The following is a 13,655-nucleotide window of genomic DNA, read 5'->3' as shown; positions in this document are numbered from 1 at the left end:
CAACATAACCATGTTTATTTTACAGCTCACACATTTAACAATCCCACTTAAAATGTTATCAAAAGTTTCAGTGCTAAGCATGGCATGCAAAACGTCGCTACGCGGTGTTATGCAGGCTCGTCTAGCACTGAAAATTTGAACCATTTCAATGCTGAATGAAACTGCAACACATCGCTGAGAAATGCATGAAACTGTCGGCTACTCTAGCACTGAAGGGGTTAAGGCAGAGGAAAAACAACACGTCAACATGTAATCATCAATTATCAGACCGACACTATATGAGATATACCAATGATATTTTAGAGACCAATCTCAAATTGAATTTCCAGTACAATCAGAATGCAAGGAGTTCACACGTCTTAAACCCACTACGTAGCTAGAGCATTGTTAGGGATGCGTACTTTTTGGGGGATACCAACGGAAGCGATTGTACTCTTTCAGTAAGGGATGAAATACATGGTATTCATGATTTATTTTAGGACACTAACAGTACAAACTCAGTTGGAGACAGGTCAGCCAAAGCTGTACCCAGTACAAGTAGGAAAACAACGAACCCCTGTGATGGTAGAAGCCTGCTTAAACAGGACATTATATTAGACGTCTAAGTATAGAATTGTCAAGCGCTTAAAAACCATAAAGCCAAAATGAGAATATTTCCTGTCTATTAAAAAAAAAAAAAAGTTGTATCGTGACAGTGTCATTTTAACAAAAAGCCAGATCACTACATGTTTACTTTGCAAATCTTACGCTGGTAACTTGCTGTAGCAGAAGATTTAAATAACAGTTTTAGTAAATTCATTTAAACCCGATCGTTAAATAAAAAACAAACAAAATGAAATTTTCACATTGCGGAGAAAAAAAAAAAAAAGAATGAATCTTAAAAATACAGCAATAAGGCAAATTTCAATTCTGCAGAGATAGCAACAGTAGGTGGGAGCAGTTTCAACTGAACCTTTACTTCCACAATGCAAGGGCAAGTAAAAAAAAAACAAACAAAAAAACACAAGCAAAGAATTGAAGGACAAACAAGAAACTGTTGAAACAAAAGAAGAAGTGTGTGACTCTTATTACGCCTTTGTGGTCTATTTGAAGAACTTTAAACAATGGCCGCCGTTTCCGAGTCCTTGAGTTGAAACTTATGCCACAGCTCACATTCACTTAGCATGAAAGAAACGCTGCTGAAATAGGACACGATACACCTTGAAATTTATTTCCAAGAATCGGACACGGGGAAAAACAAAAAAAACAAAAAGCAGGTTGAGAACATATGTGAAGCAAAGCTGAAATCTGAATCCAAATAAGGGTAGAAAACGGTTTAATTGCTTTCTAAAAAGTAAAGCGGTTCTTTAGAGCTTTTAGCAATACTTGTCTTTAAATAAAATACCAATTTACATATTTTTTTTTTTGCTTTAAAATCCCTCACTCCTGAAGAAAAGTGCATCCAGAACCAGCATAGATTTAAGTTATACCATTTTCCCATTTAGCAGCGACATTATTCGTTTTATTCCCAAAATAATAACCTTACGCTTCACCAAATTAGGGCCAACAAAGATCACCCCCCCTGCAGTATCTGAAAAAAGGAGTCCGAATTAAGGGGGGGAGGGGGGTGGGCGGGAAAAAAAGCCAAAATAATTTACCAGCTGAATTTAAATAAAAGCAAAAAAATTGATTCTCTTGCAAAAGGAGTGAAAATAAAAAAAAAAGGGGGGGGGGGGAAACCATGCACTTTAACTAGAGGTGAAGACAAATATACTTATCTATACAGGCACTGGCAGACGCAACTTCATCCCTGTTACTTAGGGTAACACCACCCCCGAACCCTCCACACCCTATAATACATTGGATTTTTTTCATTCGCTGAGGTACCAATAATTAAGAATGGAAAATGCAATACTGAAAATAAAACCTCAAATGTATGCTTTCCCCCCGCCCCCTCCCCTCCCCCCCTCTTTATAAATCTATGGCAAGGTTTGTATGAAATGTTAATAGCCAGTTTACAACTCACACTGGCTTCTGTATTCTCCCCCTCCCCCCGGAACCAAAGATTACAGTTCTCATATAGGTGGCTCTGATAAAATGTTCATTATTTTTTTTTATGTAACACCGTCAGTAGATTTGCAAATGAATGAATAGGTCTTGGCTGGCGACTGGCACATCTTGCTGGTACCATACAGTCTCCCTTGATGTTAGAAACAATTTGTTTTAATTCAGGACAAATGCGCCATGCCTTAGTGCAACAAAATATGTGCGACACTCAATGGGATACGGACAGGAGAGCTGCATGGAAATGATGTCCTGAACACGCACCGTTGGGGGATTTGTTCCTTGACGTGACGTTCGGTTTTCTTAACGCAGCCATAGTTTAAGACGCAGTGCATCTACTCCATTTAAATAGTATCTGAACAGGCGCTTATCTCGTACAAAGCCAAGATTTTCATAAAGTTTCAAAGCTGACTTGTTTGTGATCTCTGTTTCCAACACGACCTTCATTAAAAACAAAAGAAGAGAAATGAGAGACTATCAAAATGTTGTGTCGAAGAGTTGCTGAACTAGCCGTCAATACTGGGTCATAAACAGGTTTCAATAGACTCATCTCCATCAGGCCTGAAGCCCAAGCTAGCAGGTTTCTATATATTTTGTACAAATACAGAGCCTAGTCTGAAATGATGCCACAGGACATCTGGGGACCCGAAGAAAGTCTAGGTCCCATTGGGCATAAAGGTGGGAATCGAGGCCCTCATAAGAGGACAATCATGAAATTGCTTCTCCAGGGAGCAATTGAATCTCTTAGGCGGTGCTTATAGTGCCGGCGACAGCGACGTTAAAACAAATGCATTGTTGCCGTTGCGTGCGCTTATAGTAAGCGCGGCGCGACGGCCTGGTCGTGATCGCTGGAAGTCATCTCAATTTGATTTTTCTAGCGACCGCAGCCTGACATCGCCGGCACTATAAGCGTAGCCTAACAATACGGGGTGTGGAACACACAGCAGGACATCTGGGGACCTCTTTGAAGGTCATTGTCCAGTCCAACGACATATTCAAGCTGCCCCCATGTGCTAACCTGAAGAGGGAGTGTGGGAATTCGACCCCAGTGAATGAACCATTCTGCAATTCGTAAGCTCTGCCCCCACAAATGCAAATGGGTCTGCTAAAAAACGCGAGTTAACTTGCTGCTAAAATCTGCACGTGGAAAAGCAGAAATGGACTGCTACAGTGTGATACAGGAACCCGCTGCTTAGGGAAAATCCATTAAATGAACAGGGAGACCAAAGAGACAGTATACCGGCAGCATATGAAAGTAATTGAAGCCCAAAGCCCTAACCCTCACCCGTCTTCTGCTAAAACATAAGTGTTAAATGTGCGGCTCAGTGTGTAATGTTATATGTGCTTTTTAAGGGTAATTTAGTATGTTCGTATTTTTGTCTCAGGGAGGATACCACGCCATACATGGTCTGGTCTGTTTAGTACCATATTTATGGAAGAGGAATTAAATAGAATAAATATTAGATGTAATAAAAAGGTAATTGTGGGTGTGTTGTAATCTCTCACTTTATAGGATCATGTTAAGAGTGCTTTATCGAACCTCCCCATGTTTGTGCTTTAATATAGGGGTACAGCACGAAGATTTGAGCCTAGCTCCTCCTTGAGCATCACTACACACCCATGCCCTTCCTTTCTTTCCTATATATTAAGGGTATAAGGCTGTTGTAACATTGTAAAACAATTAGCATACATACAAGCTTATGTTATGCATAGGGCTCTGCAGTAACATGATTGTATGCAAGTTATCGGATATAGTTTTACCGACATTGGAGCCTGCAGACACTCTCCTCTAGTGCCAAAGGAACAGACTACCAGGGAAGGTATTAAAGTGATGTTATGGAAAAATATTCACAACTGAAACAAAGTGTTTGGCTTTATTTTTTTATTTTTTATTTTTTTTTAAACCTTTAATGACTATAGAAAAGGCATCTGAAAAATCTGCCAAAAATAGGCAATCCCTCCTGGTCCAAATGAATTATTGACAGTAATACGTCAGAGACAAAAAAGCCAACACTTGGATCAAGATTGTTTTACGAACTTTAAATGACTTTTAAACAAACTGCAAAATGGGAGGGGTTTGATTTCCTCTGGCTACTAATTTCTGTGTGAACAGAAGTGTGCCCTGGCTAAGCGACCCTTCTTTCTCATCCAACTGGGCGGGGGGCAAGGTGGGCATTAAGTGGAGTGAACACTTGATTGGCAAGCACCCCCCTCCCCTTCAGAGGCCTTAAGTGTGGTCTGAAAAGATCTTAATTTGCATTAGGTACAGTTACAATAATGGTTTTAAAAAACATTTTGAAAACGAAATAGAAAATGGCACCTTTAAAAAAGTGAGCATCTTTGCAAGTGCATATTAACTTCACAGACCACTTACTGGAATTAACAGCCCACCACGTATTTTCCTTTTTGAAATGTAAACATTTAAGACTAGAGAATAAGCACAACAAACACATTGAATGTCTTACCTCATCACAATCCCCTTCAACCATGGCATAAATAGCTTTCTTAACCAAATTTGTACCTGAAATTTAGATTGGGAGAGTGTTTACAAAGCTAAATAATCAGGAAACGTAAACTACTTCTGAACATTAAGATCAATAGGAGATAGATGATAAGATTCGGAGCTCTAGTGCCAACAGTTCAACACTGCATCTTTATTGAAAGCTCAATACAAAAGGTCTTCTATACTGAAGGACGAACTTGGTGTCTTTCAAGGACATTTAAAGCTTGTTACACATTTTATTGTAATTATATCACACTGCATCAAGAACACTCAAAACACATGGGATTTCTCAAAGATTAGAGACACTTTATCAAGGCAGTTACAGGTTGAGCTGGACTGCAAAAAAATATGGTCTTTTAGAAGAGAATTGGTCAAATCTTCAGATGGGGGCTCCTATTGTGTCAGAGGCAGTTTAAAGAAAACAAAAACAAAGGATGTAAAAAAACACGTCGCTGCACAACAATTAATCTGACAGTTTTAGTCAGGTCTACTTTATCACCCATCAGAGCAGCTCATGAGAACCAAAAACAGGTATATTTTGTACCACAAGCAATTCAGATTAATAGTAAATATTGCTACTTCCCTGCAGCTTTTATGCCCTTGAAGCACAGATTGTACGTTGATATTTTACTCAGTTTTTAAACTCTTATTTACTGTGCTAATACCATGCTAGTGAGTAAGAAGTGATTAAAACATAACGTTTAATAGGAGTCTATATAAAATAATGGAACTTAAATTTTAAAAAATAACTAAAAAATGAGGAGGGGGTGGAGATGCGAGTATAAAATTACAGTATGGTAATATTTGTAGGACTGAATCTGCCGTACTGATATAGATTTTATATATATATATATATATATATATATATATATATATATATATATATATATATATATATATATACATATACATACATATAATATAATATATACATACACACACACACACACACGTATATATATATATATCTCCCAAGTCCTTGCTTAAAAGCTGTGTTTAAAGCAGCATGCATTGGCTAAGGGTTGCTCATGTAATGTGAGCATGAGATAAAAAGTGGCACTGTGTGCTCATTTGCATGTCATTTCCCAGAATCCCTTGCTGCAGTGGAAGTGCTGTTTGCTGGGTGATAATGGTGAAAGACAGGGTTGCAGACCTGTCTAAGACATGCAAATGAATATACAGGAATATTTACAGTTGATTATATATATATATACACACACACACACACACACACACACACACTGTAATTTTACTCTCATCTCCACCCCTCCTCATTTTTTAGTTGTTTCTTTTAAGTTCCATTATTTTATATATACTCAAATTAAACGTTATGTTTTAATCATTTCTTACTCAATAGCACAGTATTTACATCACTAATCACTATACACTCCGGTTCCATAACAGTGCTGTTCTTGTTTTGAATACTGGACAAGACTAAAGAATGGGAAACAAATGTCCTTACCAATGCCCTTTCTTCTGTATTTGGAATCCACTGCTAACATGGCTATATACCCTCTTCGGAACATCTTTTTGTGCATATCCAACTTGCAGACGATGGCACCTACACACTCTTCGCCTACCACGGCCTTTAAAACAAACACGTTGCAAAATCTTCTTAATTGACAGCTCAGTGAAATAAAATGTAAATAATGTGCAGTAAGTAAACAAGCACAGAACAAACAAGAAGCAGAACACATGCTGATGTAATTCCCCACTCTGAATGCAAAATGGCGATACAAGTTGATTATAAATGTAAAACATTACAGAAAAGCTGGCATTTACTTCCATACAGAATGTATTTACGCCAGCGTGCACTGGGCAACATGTACAGTGTTTATACTATTGGAATCTGCGGTTTCAGAAAATGATTAGTAGCAGATAAGGGGTATGTTGTAATTGTCTTCAGTATGAGATAGTAGTAGAAGCAAAAGCTTTGCTGTCTAAAAATGGAATATATATTACATTAAACAAATCAGTACTGCACATTTCTAAAAATTATTTCAATGTGGATCACAAACATGATTGCAGAGGGACTGCACTTTTAATGTGTGAATTAAACACGGTGTTCACACCCAGAGATCTGAATTTCATATTACAGCTGTGACCGCTCACTGCAGTTTCCTTTCTGACCAGCTGACGACACCGTTAAAATCTCTTCTTGCACATCTTCATTTAGTGAAAATTACTTTATTCAGAGTTCCTCCTTATATACACAAATAATCCCTCCAAAGATGTATTTCAGTAGCCCAAAACAAACACACTAATACCTGCACTAGCCTCTCAGTTACCCACTGCCTACATAATAGCCCAAGCATACAGACATTGTATAGTAAGGTGTTAAAAACGCTCTACAGAAATTAAACTACCTTAAAAATATACAGAACATTCTTTTCCACTTGCAAAAATATCAGACTCTACATGTCTCCTGGTTAAGGTGCAATTTCCCCATAAATTATACTGAATATAAGCTCAATTTGGACGTTTTAAAGCAGTTTACCACCCTTAGTTTTATTTGATCTTCTAGCCATGCACACATCCATTGCTGATGCTTATTTTCACTTGATGTTTTCCATGGAGACTTCATCGGAATAACTTATTTTGAGCTTCTCTGATGCTTTTTTGGAAGTTGAGTAGGCTTAGCAACTCGACGATAATTTTGGGTTTGGGGTGTTTTAGCAATAACACATTGTTTGAATGTCAGCAAGTGGGAGAAATCAAAGTTAAAGAAATGGAAACACTATAGTGAGAAATATTAAAGAATAAAAAATAGTGGGATTAGAAAATGGATTTTATTTGAAATAAGCAAGTAGCGTTAGGGTCAAAATTAAGTGTGTAGCTCGAAACATTTGGCATACAAAGATAAAGGCATGGGGAGTGCAGACTGCACTATTCACACCTTCTTTCAAAATAACACACCCATGGGGGAGCCTCCAGTTGCCAGATACAGGAAGGAAATTGAATGGTTAAAATGCCAGTATTGCCCCCCGCACTGAATCAAAACAGCTACTTAAGAAAATTGTTCTAAGCAGGGCTAGGATGTTAAATATCTATATATTATCCACATCATGTAGTTACCAAATGTCCTGGTTTATTAAGGATAGACCCGAGTGGCAAATTTGCACAACAACACAAATAGGTCAATAACTGCAGACCGCAGAATTAGCTGGTTACAACCACCTAAAATTAGGTGGGCTTTTAAATAAAGTATCACAAATTACATTTATGGGCAGCCCCCTTAATCCAGGGCTTTTCAACTGGCAGCACATGGGCCAAATGCAGTCTTGATGTCTCTGGACGTGCTAATGTCATACTAGTTGGTTAGGCAGCAGACTGCAATTTTTCACACAAACTCACATGTACGATAAAGTAATGTAAATTAAATAAATATATGCACATGCTTGCAAAATGTTGAAGTCTTTTAAGTGTATGTACAATTACATTGCAATAAGCTCGTGGCTCTTCTACTTCTAAAGGTTTTGTGATGTGGCCCCTTTGGAGAACTCGAAGAGTCCCCCGGCCATCACCCATCTCCAGTATTTCTGGCTCACATACAACCTGTTGTGTTTTAATCCTTTTGCTGCCAGAGCAATGCGTTGCTGGCCCCTTTGGCAGGTAGTCTGTACATGTCGTCTCTGGCAGCAAGAGTGACTACAAAAGTTAAACACGACTAAAAAAATAAATAAATAACCACATCTCTGGTAGCTGCAAATGACTTATCTGTGCTTAATTGCCATGCATCATTCCAATTATGATGCTGGTATACTATACTTTAATAGCAATGTTTTAATTGCCTTTAATGCACCCAAATTAGTTACTAGATCACCACCAGTTAATATTCTACAAGCTCCCTTTTTTTTTTTTTTTTTTTTTTTAAACTTTACTCGAGAGGCAAATGAACCGTTTGTTTATTTTTATTTTTTTTAAGTTATACCCGTCAGGAGTTTACACCCTGATGTTTGGAGCAGCCCATCTGGTGCCCCAGAGTATCAACACAACACCTGCTTCAAGTCTGAAAGAGTTCATTATTGCAGGGAGCTTCTGTTACAACCATGCAGTAAGAAATGCTGAAGTGGGTAGTTGGTGTCAGTCACTTTGTACTCCACCCTGCTTTAAAAGCTCCACGCCCAACTGAACACACAAATCCTTACACTAGTGATGCCATTCGGGCGGTCCCCATGCCATATATAGCATGCTGGTGGGAATGTATACACAAGCCAAGAACTGTACATGTAAAGGCGTGCGCTTTTCACTAGAAAATGTAGCTGGTAATACTTCCTGCATGCACAAATGTCGGGATAATTCAGAATATCCTAACTCGGGGGTGCTCAACTCCAGTCCTCAAGCCCCACCAACAGGCCAGGTTTCCAGGATATCCCGGCTCCAGCATGGGGGGCTCAATCAAAGATGGAGCCTCTGATTGAGCCACCTGTGCTGAAGCAGGGATATTCTGAAAAACGGACCTGTTGGGGGGCTTGAGGACTGGAGTTGAGCACCCCTGAGTTAGGATATTCTGAATTATCCTGACATTTGTGAATGCGCCTTTATAAGAAAGGTGAATCTTAAGTAGAAGTTTGACTTTTTCTACACGCTTTCTAACCTCAAAGCCCGTTCGTTCTAATTATAGCAATGGAAGATTGCATGCCATCAAAGACACCATTTGGAGGATAAATGTTCGGCCTCAAATACGGAGCTGATTAGGAAACATGATGATATCTCACAACAAAGTACAAGGTCCAGCCCCGTGATCAGATGGGATAATTAAGTCCCGTCAGTGCTAAAGTAATTCCCATTCCTTGGATACTGAAGTGATAGGGTGTCAGTGCGAAAACGCGTAACAGCCATGGTATTATGACTATACTTAAGTCTATTAAAGGTGATATTTTTCTATAGTAAACCTGTGCTTGTGTAATTGAATGTAGCCTCAACTCATTGCCACGCAGGCTCAAACTATATCACAACCGTAACAGAATAAGCTACCATCTGCCCCTTTCACCTTCAAATGGAACAGGCGGCAATGTACAGTGATCCCAAGTATGACTAATGAATCTAACTCAAAGCTTCCCTCTCAGATGACATAAAAAGCTTGGTCAGGTTTTATGCTTAATTTGGGTGCCCTTTTCCACCTGTTTGCCCAGAGTAACAACCAGCAAGAGTCCTTTCCATGTTCTGGTGCAGGGGTTATCAGGGTCTTTAAGTCAGGCAGAAGGACTTGGCTATAACTACTAATCTTTTCACGGCCAGAGCAGCCTACATCACATTGCGATGGGTTAAACTACTATTTTTTTTATACGAACATGCAAAAAAAGTTTTAAACATCTTTGCTCTCCGTTTCCCAAGTGGAGACTTTTTTTTCATAAGCAGGTGCGAAGTCAGTTAACATATGTACAAAAATGGTTGTTAGAGGGAGATCAACCAAAAAGAATCCCTTATAGTTGTACTCATTGAAAACAAAAAATTAGGCTGGAAAAATAAATATCCAAAGAAGGCATCAATATCCCTTTATGGGCCATTCTATCGAGTAATGTAATGGAATTTTGTATACGTGATGTCCGTTAACACTGCTTTGCAGGACATCAACAATTGGTGTAAAAAGAGGCCACGGGCAAACCAAATTAAGACCCCTTTGCTGTCAGTAGAATGTGATAAACCTCTCTCCACCATGGCCCACTGGGAGAGAAGGGAATTACAAGCTAATGAAGCCATTTTCCCACTCTCCAAAAGCAAAGCCATGTGTTGCTGCTGACCCCTTTCAAAGTGAATGATCACACAACACAGTTGCCAAGAACACAAGTGGATAGGAAATTATGCATCTACATTGATAACATATTACATGTAATATAGCATGCATCTCATCCACTTTATATCACAGGATGCATCATACACATATGTCAGGGGTGGGCAACTCCAGTCCTCAATGGCCAAACAGGTCAGGTTCTCAGGACATCCCTGCTTCAGCACAGGTTGCTCAATCGAAGATATCCTGAAAACATGACCTGTTGGTGGCCCTTGAGGGCTGGGGATTCCAACCCTCTGATAGTGATAAATGGCCAGTTAAAATATGCATATACACATACATACATACATACTATAAACATATACATATATACACACACACACACACACACACACACACACACACACACACACACACACACACACACACACACACACACACACACACTGATATAAGGTGCACACACATATATACCATACAATAAGTGACTGTAAGAGGCCCTCCCCTCACTTACCAGGAAGCACAGCTGCGGCCAGTTGTGGATAAAATATCTATAGGTGTAAATGGAGTAGGGCTCGGACAGGTCCCTGGTGATCAGCCTCATGATATCGGGCATCTGGAACTCGGACTGGTATCGCACGTATCGTATCGCGATGTCCCCCTCGGTGCCCGGATCCCCCCCCCGCAGGGTGCAGGCGGCCAGGCCGGCGGTGAGGGGCCCGATCTCCCGCACCCGGTCCAGCCCGTTGGGGGCGGCAGTCCGTTCATGGTGCGGGGGGGAGGAGGCGGGGAGGCCGCGGGGGTCCTTCCTGCCCGGCCCCTCCGGCCTGGTCCTCAGGGACACGGCCTTGAGGTGCCGCAGGCCCGGGCTGATCAGGCCGTTGAGGTGATGGTGGTGGCGGTGATGGCTCTTGGGACCCTCCGAGGCCTCGTTGCCCTGCTGCCCGTACCGACCCTCCTCCTCTTCTTCCTCCTCCTCCTCCTCTCCCGGGTGGTAGCCGGCGGTAAGGGCCATGCCGGCCCCGGGGAACAGGCAGAGCTCGGGCGGGGTGAGCACGCTAGGCCCAGGCGGTGCATCAGCCATCCTGAGGGGGTGAGGGGGGGGGGGGGGGGAGAGAGCGGCGGGGTTATATAGAGGAGGGAGCGGCGGTTATACGGGGAGAGGAGGAGGGGGACACGCAGCCCCGGCGGCCCGGGCCCATCACACGGGAGCCGGGCTCCGGGGGGTGTGGGGAGGGGGGAGAGGTGGTGGATGAATCCCTCCTCACTGACCCAGACTATCTTCCGCTCTCTGCCTCCGCTCACCCGCGGCCGTAAAGGGAAGCCGGCAGTCAAGAGCAACGTTTCCTGCCTGTCTTTACGACACTTCCGGCGCTGGCGATCTGCAGGATGAGGAGGGAGGGGGGGAGGAAGTCCTATGTCACTGCCGGGGGGGGCTCTCACAGTTTGGGGGTACCCCCTCTCAGTACATGTTGGGGTGTACCCCTCCCCTCAGTATATGTTGGGGTGCACCCCTCCCATCAGTACATGTTAGGGATACCCCCCTCTCAGTACATGTTGGGGTGTACCCCTCCCCTCAGTACATGTTGGGGGTACCCCCCTCAGTACATGTTGGGGTGTACCCCTCCCCTCAGTACATGTTGGGGGTACCCCCCTCTCAGTACACGTTGGGGGTACCCTCCCCTCAGTACATGTTAGGGGTACCCTACCCTCAGTACATGTTAGGGGTACCCCCATCTCAGTACATGTTGGGGGTACCCCCCTCAGTACATGTTGGGGTACCCCCCTCTCAGTACACGTTGGGGGTACTCCTCCCCTCAGTACATGTTGGGGGTAGCCCTCCCCTCAGTACACGTTGGGGGTACCCTCCCTCAGTACACGTTGGGGGTACCCCCCTCTCAGTACACGTTGGGGGTACCCCCCTCAGTACACGTTGGGGGTACCCTCCCTCTCAGTACATGTCAGGGGTACCCCCCATCTGTACATGTTGGGGGGTACCCCTCCCCTCAGTACATGTTGGGGGTCTCGCGCTTGGACACGTGCTTGTAACTGTAATCTCACACGCGGGGGGGAGGTAATAACCTCACACGCGGGGATGGGGAGGAGGACTGATCGCTTTGCGCCGAACAGCTGCTTCAGGGAGACGGAGGGGAGGGGGGGGACTACAACTCCCATAATGCCTCGCTGGGGACGTCACGGAGCACGTGGGATTGGGACAAGGAGCGGCAGAGTCTTTGCCCTGCTGCCTGTTATAGACAGCAGATCCCTGCAGGGCTCGGAGTGGGAGTGGGAGTGGGAGTATTTCTGGAGCACCAAATATGTACACAGCAAAGTTTCACATATGCGGCCAGTAATGGAGATGAGGGAGTCCCTCCCCAGCACAGATTATAGTTTATATGGAAGAATGAGTGCTGTACTGTTGGCCCATTAGAATTCATGAGGACGTTGGGACACTAAGGGGCTTTTTCTATATCCTCCTAACCGGCCAACATTTCCCATTATCTTTAATGTAGGATATTGCTTTGTCTGCAGCTTTAAGGTGTAACAGTTGTAACAAAAGGCAGTGATGTTTCTTCATGTGGGTGGGGGACACTTTTTCATTAGGTGTTTGTTCAGTGTCTGATTGAGCTTTTTGATGCTGTTAGTCTGTTCCTTTTGTTAATTTCTAGTCCCATACACACAGCATGACGTAGAATCAGGTGTAGGTACCTGTTGCTTATCACTTCTGGTGTCAAATGTGATTTGGAGTTGTTCCAATATTTTTCCACTTGTATTTATATCTTCATCAGGCCAGCAATATCTCTCGAAAGGCAACTCCATCCAACTATCCAATTAGCATAGCAGCTTTGTGTGTCTGTCACCTGGTATTGTACAAACAAGGCCTTCATTTTTTCCCCCTCAAATCCCCACAGACTGGCATACGATTCTGTCTCATCACTGCTGAACTTTGGCAGCCAGGGCACACGAAAAGCGTACGGCCTAATGTTGGGGACACAGTGATACAGCCCAAACATACTTGTCATATGTGTAAATGCCATGGTGCCCGTCAGTCACCTCCTGCTTTGGACCCTTTGTATCCTGTTCGTGACACCACATGTCTCTCTTCTTGCAGCTAAGACGTGGCTTTAGATATAGGAAATATGCCATACTAGTTTCAAGGAGGCAGTCAAATTCTCATTGAAAGTGTCATGTAGATTTCAAAACTTGAATGTAGGGTTCCTCTCCACAGTTCCAAAAATCTATTTAAATTCACCAGATAACAAGTAGGGCCCCTTCACCATAATTCATAAGGAGGGGACAGAGGATGTATATGTCTCTCTGTGTAAGTCCTGTTTCTAACTGACTCCTCAGCATCCTCACCTTTCATGGGACAAC

At 42.6% G+C, this 13,655-nt stretch overlaps 1 protein-coding gene across 2 annotated transcripts; it reads right to left on the bottom strand.

The window, feature by feature from the left end:
* On the bottom strand, nucleotides 1-11,650 carry NAA30 (N-alpha-acetyltransferase 30, NatC catalytic subunit). 2 transcript variants are annotated; one of them, XM_075614771.1, is made up of 5 exons: nucleotides 11,553-11,650; nucleotides 10,795-11,365; nucleotides 6,009-6,132; nucleotides 4,509-4,564; nucleotides 1-2,484 (listed from the first exon to the last, which is right to left on the bottom strand). In XM_075614771.1, exons 2-5 carry the CDS (start codon nucleotides 11,362-11,364, stop codon nucleotides 2,347-2,349), a joined length of 888 nt encoding a protein of 295 aa, XP_075470886.1. In that variant the 5' UTR covers nucleotide 11,365; nucleotides 11,553-11,650; the 3' UTR covers nucleotides 1-2,346. The 2 variants fall into 2 exon arrangements, with proteins under 2 accessions (XP_075470886.1, XP_075470885.1); XM_075614770.1 differs by having other exon boundaries at nucleotides 10,795-11,649.
* Nucleotides 11,651-13,655: the final 2,005 nt, after the last annotated feature.

The sequence above is a fragment of the Ascaphus truei genome, chromosome 9 (assembly GCF_040206685.1).
Source record: "Ascaphus truei isolate aAscTru1 chromosome 9, aAscTru1.hap1, whole genome shotgun sequence".
Taxonomy (NCBI): domain Eukaryota; kingdom Metazoa; phylum Chordata; class Amphibia; order Anura; family Ascaphidae; genus Ascaphus; species Ascaphus truei.
The sequence above is the reverse complement of the archived record's forward strand: the minus strand, read 5'-3'. Positions and strand labels throughout refer to the sequence as shown.